This window comes from Anticarsia gemmatalis, chromosome 19 (assembly GCF_050436995.1).
Source record: "Anticarsia gemmatalis isolate Benzon Research Colony breed Stoneville strain chromosome 19, ilAntGemm2 primary, whole genome shotgun sequence".
NCBI lineage: Eukaryota > Metazoa > Arthropoda > Insecta > Lepidoptera > Erebidae > Anticarsia > Anticarsia gemmatalis.
This window is the reverse complement of record NC_134763.1, coordinates 7237067-7249090: the sequence shown is the minus strand read 5'-3', so window position 1 is coordinate 7249090 and position 12024 is coordinate 7237067. Positions and strand designations below refer to the sequence as shown.

The 12024-nt window shown below is 36.3% G+C and overlaps 3 protein-coding genes across 4 annotated transcripts in view; 2 read left to right on the top strand and 1 right to left on the bottom strand.

Moving 5' to 3' along the window:
• The window catches only part of Pli (E3 ubiquitin-protein ligase pellino), a 49703-nt gene extending 46883 nt beyond the window's left edge, over positions 1 to 2820 (top strand). Inside the window, exon 10 of the mRNA XM_076126448.1 lies at positions 38 to 2820. The gene's annotated coding sequence lies outside the window, so the exon portion shown is untranslated. The remainder of the gene's footprint in view (positions 1 to 37) is intronic.
• A 100-nt stretch (positions 2821 to 2920) lies between these two features.
• Positions 2921 to 5179, bottom strand: Wdr92 (dynein axonemal assembly factor 10). The gene is made up of 6 exons (XM_076126717.1): positions 4647 to 5179; positions 4368 to 4495; positions 3838 to 4055; positions 3556 to 3678; positions 3347 to 3459; positions 2921 to 3246 (listed from the first exon to the last, which is right to left on the bottom strand). Exons 1-6 carry the CDS (start codon positions 4928 to 4930, stop codon positions 3039 to 3041), a joined length of 1074 nt encoding a protein of 357 aa, XP_075982832.1. The 5' UTR covers positions 4931 to 5179; the 3' UTR covers positions 2921 to 3038.
• Positions 5180 to 5589: 410 nt separating this feature from the next.
• Positions 5590 to 10778, top strand: LOC142981055 (CXXC-type zinc finger protein 1-like). Of its 2 annotated transcripts, none has more exons than XM_076126715.1 (10): positions 5590 to 5782; positions 5856 to 5977; positions 6160 to 6350; positions 6556 to 6682; positions 7418 to 7525; positions 8065 to 8254; positions 8683 to 8880; positions 9259 to 9465; positions 9951 to 10198; positions 10546 to 10778. In XM_076126715.1, the coding sequence occupies exons 1-10, from the start codon at positions 5756 to 5758 to the stop codon at positions 10649 to 10651; spliced, it is 1524 nt and encodes a 507-aa protein (XP_075982830.1). In that variant the 5' UTR covers positions 5590 to 5755; the 3' UTR covers positions 10652 to 10778. The 2 variants fall into 2 exon arrangements, with proteins under 2 accessions (XP_075982830.1, XP_075982831.1); XM_076126716.1 differs by having other exon boundaries at positions 5591 to 5782; positions 6160 to 6323.
• Positions 10779 to 12024: the final 1246 nt, after the last annotated feature.

The following is a 12024-nucleotide window of genomic DNA, read 5'->3' as shown; positions in this document are numbered from 1 at the left end:
CTAATACATAGATAATAATGGTATATCTCCCGCGCAGGTCGCCGGCGAGATCCCTAGCCGTGTGCGTCACAGCGCGTGCCTCCGCGCGAGGCGCCGCGGCGTGACGTCAGCGCGCGTGACGTCACCGCTCGTGACGTCACGCGCGCACGCTTCTGCGGACGAATCTCACTCTCTGTGGCGAGCGCCTTCATCTTCATCGTTTGCGTCATACTGTGATCGACTACAGTTACACCGTTACTATTATTTATATGATTACATGCGATTCCTTCACTTATTTATATTCGTTTCGGTTAATAAAATAATGATATGTTATATCATCGAATATTAAAGATAGTCTATGAATTGCGGATCGCGACGGATCGGAATTATAATGTGTATGCGATTTGTGTTTACGTTCGTAAGTGTATGTTCGCTGTCTGTATGTTAAAGAATATAAAATTGCGATAAATATAAATATTTATTTGTTCGACCGACGATTGAGGTGCGGCGAAAGAAAATTCAGGAAATAACAAAAAATATTTAAAAGCTTTGTATATTGCTCCGCTGAGTTTATTGATAGATTTAATAATTGTTGTAATTATGAATGAACTGAATTATTTAATAGAGGTTTCGTTTGAAACTTATCTAGTTTATAATAATTTTGATTGCACATGCCTCTCAATATTTTTATCCACCTGTGCTTTTTATTTGGTATTACACTATCAAACATGTATGACGAATGTTAAACGGTGAAAATTCTAATGCCGCGGTCTACAACTCGGCTACATTATGTAATTTCAAACGTATCGAGAACGAGTGCTTATTTATGTCTAAAATTTGAGGCAAGCTAAATAAACCTTATATTTTTGTATTCAGCTCGAAATACTAGGCAAAATAAAGACGAAGAAATATAATAACTATTGTACGATGGAATAAGAAAACGAGTTCTTATTGAACAATGAACATTGATAGTGTGGTACCAGCCCTATTATTGTAAGGATGTAAATATTCAATGTATGTTCATTTCTATACACTGTAGTTAAGTAATTTATGTTGGATTTTCCGTAGCGTGTGACATGTTTCATAGTTAAGTATGAGCCAGCCTTTTAGCGGTAGAAATAGTTACTTAACAACTGCACACACAAAACTGGACAATAGGACATTGACAATTGACTAACTAGTTTCTATCATTCAAAGGTCGCTGTAAAGATAGCATGGTTTTGTCCTAATGTCCTTTTTGTGTGTGAACAGGCCTTAACTCGTGTTAGCTTCAAACAAGTGCTGCAAAATGATGAATTGCAACTTTCAATACAGATTGACACATCAATTGCTCGCTTATAAGAGCAAATAAATTGATCGTCAGTCTCTTTAAAGAAAAATTGCAATTGATTATTTTGCTGTGTAAGAATGGGTTTCAACTCAAGCGTATTTTGTTACATAAACAGTTCTCGTTCAAATTGATTGAACATTCAGAACATTAGTCATCGAATACGCTCGAATAAGCAATCGCCCGAAATTGATATATTGTGTTTAATAAGATTCAAAGTTTCATTTCAATATGGTCTCATTTCTTATTTGACAGGTTATCATCTTGGATATAAATGTAATGTAAAGTATATACGGATAAATAGAACATAAGCAGTTCTTTATTTTTAACACGATGTTCAGTTACATCAGCTATATTATATGATATAAACAATGGATTGTTGTATTTAGAGACATTTGTACTTGAGTGGAATGTTCTGCATTAACTGGCTGTTATGAGTAAATATAAAGTAACGACATCGCACGATGTTACAAATCAAATGCTGTGAGAAATGTTGCCGTACAGACAACTGCAGAATTAGGCAGACATACAAGACTTAACTGACCGCCATGACTAATTGAATAAGTAAATTCAAGGACCGGGGTATCAGATTTTGACAAACGTCGCATTTTTGCAGTTGACTGTATGTGATTTATATCGTGAAGCAGATCCGGCTGCATCGTCAGCTTGACCGCGATCTCAAGATTCCTTAAACGTAAATCCGATTTGATGACGGAATCAGATCGAAGTTTAAGTAAGTCCATCATACTTGAGAATGTATAAATAATGTAAGTTTTATAGAAGTAGTGATCGTTAGCTTACGGAGTATGAAAATTTAGTTTTTGTACAATCGAATTCGGATTCACTAGTTAGGGATTACACGTAACATTATTGCCTTCGAGTGGTAATCTACAAGACAAAGAAAACTATGTGTTGTCCAGCTGATATTGTGTACTGTTACAAACGCAAGCGGGTCACACATGATTGTTTTAGAATAATGTAAGATTTTGGTAAAAAAATGAATGCTTATTTAAAGAGTCGATATAACGTAGTCGTTTAAAATCAGCGTAGGAATGTTATCAGCCATCATATGATATATGATTTTATTTTATTTTTAGTATGGTCGCATAATTAAGAACCATAAAGCTACAGAATATTGGACCATATAAGTTATGTAGCTGTAATGTCTGTGTTATAATGTTGCGTTTCCTTACTAAGTGTTTTGGATTAATTAGGATTATTTTGGTTAGAATGATGTTATGTGAAGAATGTAGTCAGTCACGCTTTTATGTCGACTATTCGTCGCGACATTCTGAAGTCGTGAGCATGGCGAGATAAAATTCCACAGCTATCGGCAACTTTGTTTACCGCGCAGTGCAACGAGGCGAGTACGACACGACTTTAGTGTGAAGTGAACGATCCAACTTGAAATTTATTAGTGGTCATAAGAACTGAATGCTAGCCTTAATTTTATTTATAATCTGTACCTAAGTTTTAGGGCTAACAATAAAGCGCTCTTTTAGTTAGAAAATTGACTGCTTGTTTTATTTCTTGACTATCTCTTTCAGGATTAAATAAGAATTTAGGTTAATGAGTACTAGGAACCACCATTAGAGAAAAAACTGGATTATACTATAAAATACTTTATTATAAATATCCGCATCAATAACACAAGGCACTCACTCACACAGCAATACGAACTAGAAAGCATCTAGTGCGGTACATTTCTTACAAAATATAATCATAGCACTGTTTATTGCATATTTAGTTTAGTAGTGACTAGAATTCTAACATACTGGTCGTAGGCGGTGGCGACGGCTAGTCCGAGATGGTCCTTGTTCCATTCGAGAGCGTTGATCGGCTGAGAGCTGATGACCATGCGTTGAAGACGTTTAAGCTTGCCTGCAATCCCACACGCCACGCCTTGGGCGTCTACATGGTACCGGTTTTCTGGGTATTCACTGAAAGAATACGATTTGAGTGGTATATTCTTGTACGAGGACTAGGTAGACACAAATCCCTAATGGAAGTTGTGTGTGGTATGTCAAAAGTTATACTTACTATTTCCAGAGGGAAACCTGACCGTTGCCTGCACACGTTATGAATATGTCTCGATTTTGAGGAACGTGTCGCGCTACCCATATGGTTCCGCTCTTGATAGCATTTTCAAGCACCTGCACAAATTATATATAGTTTTATGGATTGATTCAGTAAAAATCACCATTATTTAACGTTTAATGAGTGAATAAATAAAGTTATTCTGAACTTACTTGAGCAAATCCTTTGCTAGGGTTTTGTGTTCTCACATCAAACACATGGAATTTCCCCTCTAGTGTAGTCGCTACAAGCTTATTCATTGGAATGTCTTTACGATCGAATTCTACAGAACATACCTGGATAAACAAAACAGAGTAGGTATATAAATAAAACGTTTAATATCTTACGAGTACTAGCCAGTACCAGGCGCGGCCAGGTCGAAAACAGGCATTGTAATGACCTTAGAAACAATGAAAATTACTTCGGCACATGCCGGCAACGATATACGAACTTACTCCATTTTTCAGATTACACTCCCATCTAAGCGACATAGTGCGTAAATCGAACATTTTCAGATCGCCGTTATCGTATCCCGCGACGACGATCCTCTCTGCATCATTGAACGAGTTACCGAAAGCTACGCACCAACAGTCGCGCTTTGCTTCACCTTTTACTGGTTGCATGTTGGCAACTGGCTTCCCTCTCTGGCGAGGGTCCCAAACTTTGACTGTACCTGAAATATTAAAAGATAAAATTATTTGATGAAGCGATTAACTCATATTTTTGATTGAAATTCATGTCTACATATTTCACCATATGGGATTATGGGATGCTACTTGAGAGAAGTTTACACCTACAAAGTGTATACTGACTGACATTAAAATAAACTTTTACAATGACTAAATAGAAACACGTTTCCCTTATCTTTGTATCCTTTTATTCCTTAGTAAGGAAAGGGGTAGATAAGTATTATTGGTAGATAAATAGTTAGGTGATGATTTAACTAATCTGGATGAAGTTTAAATTGAAACTATAAATTGCTTACCATCTCTGCTTCCAGTGACAATTTCAGGTGCTCCACAGTTGACTGTGTTGCCTCCCATTCCATCTATGGAGTTTATAATATCTGCATGTTCTTTTGTTATGTAGACCTGGCAACTTTTCTCTAAATCCCTGAAAGAAAACATTCAGGCGATATTAATTTTCCTTAGTTCAGTGGTATATCCACTGAACTAAGGAAAATTAAACTTAAACTACTTGATTTATAATACATAACAACACTATAACAGGGTAATATAACTTCTGTTTTTAGGGTAGCACTAACCATATTTCTAAAGTTCCTTTGAAGTCACCAGTAGCCAATCTTCTTTCAACGTCGCTGCTGGCTCCAAATGTCCCACATTTGAAGGAATTAGGTCTCTCAATCTCCTTTATCTTACGAATTTCACCCGAATTTATCTCAAATACCTCTAGAGTACCACTTCCTTTCGGAATAGAACCAATAACAACAAACTTGGCCGAACAGGGAACCCATTTACAGTCGAAGATGGAATGATTAATGTTGTGCTCTATGTGCGTAATTACTTGAGGAGTATCTAAATCTTCCATTGCTTATTACCACTTTTCTCTAAATTCGATAAGAACGCACTCTGCACTGAATAGTCAATATTTTATAACCTCAAACAATAAACAATCTCCGTTGCTATGGTAACTGATGACAATTGCTGTCTTACTTTTTTAAAGACATTGCGTTTAATTTATTATTCTTTTAACCAGTATCACAATCGATATACTTGGTTATTACATTTTTATTATTAACTACAATGCTTATCTTATTACGTCGTGGAAGTTTTGATTGTCGTAATATAATAATTTATACATAAACTAGTTTAACTGCACGTTTGGCGCAGTGGTTTAAGCGGTCACCTCGCCGCAACAACCGTAGCGCCGCGTGTGGTGGGTTCGAATCCTACCCGGGACAAATCTTTGTGTGATGAGCACGAGTATTTGTTCTGAGCCTGGTTGTCAATTTATCTATATAAGTATATATTTAGAAGTATATAAGTATGTTTATCAGTTATTTGGTTACCATAGAACAAGCTCTGCTTAGTTTGGAATCAAATGACCGTGTGTGAGTTGTCCAATAATATTTATTTATTTTATTTACTAGTTATGGATCAATTTACAAGGTTACCATCTGTAAAGATATCAATAAATAGCATTATGGTCAAAGACAAGAAAGTTCGAGAGTTATGTTCTCTGTGGTATCAATTCTATGTTTAATGTCAAATCTCTATGGTCAAACGCAACGCAAAAAAATAAAAATCACGAAAATGGTTGTTTTCGTATATCTGTGACTACATTTTTCACAATTTAGCTACTATAAAAAGCTTTCTACTTGTTGTTTACTAGAGCAAATATTTCGACGTTAAAATGAGCGATAAAAGACATAAACAAAGTGTAAGTAGTCAAGGCATAAAGTTTTATGTCTTTTTTATGATGATTTTGTATCTCACGCTGATTTTTTTTACAGAAAGCTGATATAGCGAAGCAATTCGATCTGCCTGAGCGGCAGTCCAAGATCACGACGTTGCTAAATCAAGCGGGACAAGCGTACTGTATATGTCGTTCTTCGGACAGTTCGCGTTTCATGATGTAAGATCGATGAGGGCTTTGACCCGGTTTAAACTACCTTTTACAATAACTTCTTGTTCTTTAAACATCCTTGGACTTGAAGAAATACATTTTACTGTATTTAACCTTGAAATATTCATCAATTTTAATATTATTCTTCTCCAATTGCTTGTTTGTTGACATTGAAAATTGTTTATTTTCAGAGCATGCGACGCTTGCGAAGAGTGGTACCACGGTGACTGCATCAATATTTCTGAAAGAGAAGCTAAATATATTAAAAACTATTTTTGTGACCGGTGTCGGGAAGATGACCCTACACTTAAAACTAGATTTAGACCACAGAAGAGAGAGAATGATGGAGAAATTGGTACAAAACCAGTTTTAAATACCCTACGTAAATAATAATTATTATGTTGTCTGTCTGCTTGATACCATTTCTGACGTTGCATGGCACAAGACTGGCTTTGATATTTTAATTAATTTAGTAACTGTTAATAAGAGTAGTAATTGTAAAAAATAATCTTTTTATTCACATCTAAAACTCATACAATGTAGTTTTACTATTGATCCACAGATGTTTATATTGTGTCTATTTGTAGCCCGAGATGACAGAAAGAAGAAGCGTAAAGAGAAGGACCACTCGGAGAACAAGTCGTCTAAAAGACCAAGCACTAAAGATGGTTGTGGAGACTGCCCGGGATGTCTGCAATTACATGACTGTGGACAGTAAGCGTTAATTATAACTTTTCAAAATATCAAGAACAATTAGTCTCTCTTTTTGTATAGTTTAACATTATCTAGATACTTGACGGATTGAGTCAGATGATCACTGATAATGAGCAAAAGATGTGGAAATACTTGTTATATTTAATTTTCATAGAAAGTACCAAATCTTTAAAAACTATCTAACAATTTAGTATCAGTTGCTTAGAGACTTCAAATAACTAATGGCACTGAATTTTCTAAAACTAGTTTTAAAACCAGTTAAAATAATGTTTTTTTTTTGGACTAAACAATACATACATAGTCCTGCAGGCATATAATTTCCACATTTTCTGCCCACTAGCAAATTTACCTGGACAGAAATGTCAAACCTGAAAATCAAAATCACAAAACCTGTGTCACAAATCCTATTGTGCTAATCCCATTTTAACCATCCTCAAAATAAAAGGTTATTAATTTGGCCATATTTCTTAGCAATTACACTCTGTAAATGACAATGTACCTTACACTAAAATTTACTTTACTTTCAAATATAATAAAACATCTCACTCTATGAAATGTAAAATACAGTAATCTTACAACAACTGTAAAGTATACAGTATCATATATATGACTCACAATACAGCTTATCTCAACAGCCATGCACGGAATATAAATATTATGATACACCATTGTATTATGATGTGCGTGTCTAAACACTTTTGTTCAGTGCCACAACACTCGTTATGAATGTTACAGTTGCGACTCCTGTGAGAACATGTACAAGTATGGCAGTGCTAACAAGATGAAGTTGAAATGTAAAATGAGGATTTGTATCAAGAGTAAGAAGCCTTCAAGACAATCTAGGTAAGTTATTTTACTATATTTTTTTGATTGCTTTAGTTTAAGTCTCAGTGAGTTAGCTAGTTAGGTACTTTCTCAGCACACTTTGTTCAAGTCTTAACATGGTATGATATATATGTATATAGTTTTAATAGTTTGTTATAAAAACTGTCTCTTCTTTTATAACTCTGAATATTACTCGTTTTTCGGGCCTTTTCCGAGTAATTCCATAAGCCTTTTTTATCTTAGTCTGTCCATTAGTAATGGTTTTCTTTGTGTAAAGTGGGACAAAAAATTGCATGTATTACGTGTACTTACCTACATCTTTCGTTATTTGTAGCAGTGCTTCATATCCTCCCATTTATTGTGTTTAGAAGTCATACTATGATCATACACAAACGAGAGCTCTAAGCAAGCTACTTATGTTAACACAAGCCTAAGCTTGTTAAGCATTGGTTAACGTCGCTTCATGTTGTCGCTAGCTCAGGAAACGCTTAGATGACTAGGATAAATATCTTTGTCTCAATACGAATACCTCAAATATTGTCTTCTTATCCCTGCAGCAGCAGCAACCGAGTTAAGAAGAAGCATCACGAGCGCGGCGAGCACTCTCCCGAGGAGTCCCTCGCTCACTTGCAGACGGCGACTCCGCGCCAATGTTACGGCCCGCAGTGCACGCGCGCCGCGCAGTACAACTCCAAGTACTGTTCCGCTCAGTGTGGGATGAGACTGGCCACTGCTAGGATATATCAGGTAAATTTACGACAGTTGGTAGGCGTTTGTTTTAGACGAGAAGAGTTACTTTGTTAAAAAAATGAACTGTTAGACTATATAGCAGTGATGTGTGAATGTTGTGAACTCAGACGTTTTTAATTTGTCAATTTTAAAAAAGGTCTCGTTGAGGCTGTACTACCTATACTTTTGACTCTGATATTGAGCCTGTGAATGTAATTGTTGTAAAGAAAAACATTCTTGTAGATGATGCTATCTACAAATTTCCTAGAAGCTCAGTAACCCTCTAATTTTGTGTGTTTGAACAACATCAAAATTATAATAACGTAGATTCTAAATATCAACCAAACCCTGCCGAACGTTTTAGCAAAACAACTTTGACACTGGACTTGAACATCAATTTTTAGTTTGATTATTCATAAAAATTGCATTTTTTATTTTTTGCCTAGGTGCTGCCTCAACGTATCCAAGAGTGGTCGCTCTCAACTTGCGTGGCGGAACAAAAGAACCGTAAAGCACTAGAAGTGGTACGTAACGGACTGGCGCGTGCGCAGGCCGCACTGCGAGCGCTGGACAAACAACACCAGGATCTAGACGCGCTCGTCGCTAGAGCTAAGAATGCTACTATTGTACATACTGATGACAAGGTAAGAAGACTTTTCATATTATTATTCTAATATGGACTTTGACTAATTTTGTTGGAACTGCAGGTACTTAGGAATAAAAGCCAATACATCTGATTCAAATTTATTGTAATCTGAGAAATATATTGACGTTTTGATAGAGAATTTATTGTAAATCAAAAATATAATCAAAAATGGAATCAAAAGTATTTCTCGAGTAAAATAATTTGATGCTGAGAAATTCAATTTAATATGCGTCCCTCATGCACATTGGTCACTCAATTCTTGATCTTCTGAAAGACTTTTCAAAGATGATATAAAGCCAGTCATACATCTACGGTATTTTTTGAGTCAAATCTCTTAACTAGTCCAAAGTGCTATAGTATAAAACTTTGCCCCCAGGACGCGGACGACGAGACCTCAATGTACTGCATCACCTGCGGCCACGAGATCCACTCGCGTACGGCCGTCAAACACATGGAGAAGTGCTTCGTGAAGTACGAGGCGCAGGCGTCGTTCGGCAGCAGGCACCGCACGCGTATTGACGGACAGAGCATGTTCTGTGACTATTATAATCCTGTTAACGCTACTTATTGTAAGAGATTGAGGGTATGTAGTGTTTTATTACATTTATTTATGTGTCTGTATGTGAATTCTGTTTGATAACCAAGAGATTTCACGATGCTTTTTTGACAAACTTGCTTCGTATAGTTTATGTTGAAAATGATTATAGTGTTGTAAAAATCTGGTTTTCTTTTTGGTATAAATTAAAATTTTCTAATAAATAGCAGAACATACATATATCGTGAAGAAAACCTTGCATGCCTAAAAATTTGTTTAATACCCCCAACTCGCACTTGGCGTGGTAGACTCAAGGCCTTACCCCTCTCCCTCGTTTGAGAGGAGACCCTTGCCCTGCAGTGGGACAATAATGGGTTACGAAAAAAAAATATAGCAAACAGTTTAGACTATTTTTTGTGTGATAACAATATCTTTATTAACTTGACCAAACAATTGTTCAAAAAACAGCAACTCCTTCTATAAAAAGCACTTAAAACAGAAATCTCAATTAAATTAATCATTATTTCTTCTAGGTAATGTGTCCTGAACACTTCAAAGACCCAAAAGTGGGTGATTCAGACGTATGCGGTTGTCCACTAGTCCGCAACGTGTTCGAGCCGACGGGGGAGTTCTGCCGAGCTCCTAAGAAGTCGTGCTTGAAACATTACCAGTGGGAGAAGTTACGGAGAGCCGAGATTGACATGGAGAGAGTCAGGCAATGGCTGAAACTTGATGAGTTGGTTGAACAAGAGAGGAGTATTCGACTTGCTATGGCGTCTAGGTATGTTACATCCTATTAATAACGGTGGATCTTTGGATTTCTAGAGTTTACATAAAAAATAAATGGAATATTACACACTATTTGCTGTCGCGTTAAAAAGTTATTGATTAAAAAGTACAGATTCAAATGATGGAGGTGACTTGTGGTTTAACATTACACTTAAATTATATACGTTACTACATTCTTAGGTCGTCTTTGTGTCTCTCTAAACTAGCGTCAACGTCAAAAAACTGCAACAAATCTATTTACCCATATAATATACAGAGCATTAACTTGGGAAGGGAGATGGGATAATTTTAAAATTTTAATGGCATGCAAACACATTCTTACATTATTTTTCTCTTTAGAGCCGGAGTCCTCGGCCTGATGCTTCACTCAACATACAACCACGAAGTAATGGAGCGTATCACCACAAAAGCGACGGAGAACGGCAAAGTGAAGGAAGGTTCCTGACACTCGCGCCAGGCCAGGGAACTGAGGGACTCTGGCCAGCTGTCGCACGGAGACGACTCTCAGGCCACCATGTAGTATTCCACAGTCACTGTACATAATATATTTGGATAATAAATGATTTAATATAGTTTGTGGTTTCATTATTATTTGCGTGAAAATATGTCAATATGTGATCTACCTTAATATCGTTATTTTTTAACTACTTAGATGAAATCTTTAACCTGTTTTTTTTGGTGCTTGAGTGAGAGCCCTCACCATTTAATCTCCAGCCTGTATTGGTTTCCATGAGGTACAAACTTTCTGCAAAATTTTATGAAAACGGATTCAGCCGTATAACGTTAAAAAAAACAAACAGATTTATTATACTCGCAATAGTCTGGGTTATGTACCTATCTACTATAGTAGTAATATCAGACGGTCGGCAAAGACAATGATAAAGCATTTCATATTTTGATATTAAAAATCTTGACAATAAATTGCATGCCGTCCCCAATAGTATCTTTAGTTACCCTTCTCAGTCACCCCGCTGTGTCGAGCGCGTCCAACGCAATATTATCTACGGTTCTGCCTTATTAAAATCATATTAATGCATTTGCGCAGAAAAGGCGATTTTAGGCGCGTGTCGCTAAGTATGGATCAATTGAATATTTGATTTGTTGAAGCATATACATAATTGTATTTAAAAAAAACCATTATTACTTACTTTGCCATACCTACATGGCACTATGATGTCACGAGGCAGGTGCCCCTTGCCCTAACCTATTTTCCTCTGCTTTACTTCCAGATATGGGCCTTAGAAGTTAGTTTTAGGTACAATGATATTTCGTTGTACATGTCAGCTGAAGAGAAAAGATTAAATAAAATGGGAAAATAAAGTAAGTCTCAATCTACTTTCATGGAGATAGAGTATTTATGACGCTACTCTATAGGTGTCCCATTCACAATTCCTCAAACATTTCACAAAGCATCCCTAAACAGACGCTAAAAAGCTATCTCTAAAACGATTCCAAACAATTTTAAACAATAATTGAACACTTGCGTAACAAGTCAAACCCCAAAACAATTAAAATACAATAAGAGTGCATTAGTTATCATATCAAAACATATTTTATTCTCCCCTCGTCACCACGTGTGGCCGCGCTGGCCGCCCTTCGTTTTAATATGGCGTATGTTTGGGGCCCCTCTCTCGTAATTGAAGCGTGTAATCAGTTGACATGTTTTGCTAAATCCTATAATTTGACACAGATCAAGTCCCCTTGTTATAGTTTTGTTGGATGAAGCTTTTAAGCCTGACACTTTGACGATGAGCAAAGGATAATATGTCAGAATTAGTTATTTGTGAATTTTAAAAAGCGAAAGTAAAAGGTTGTTCT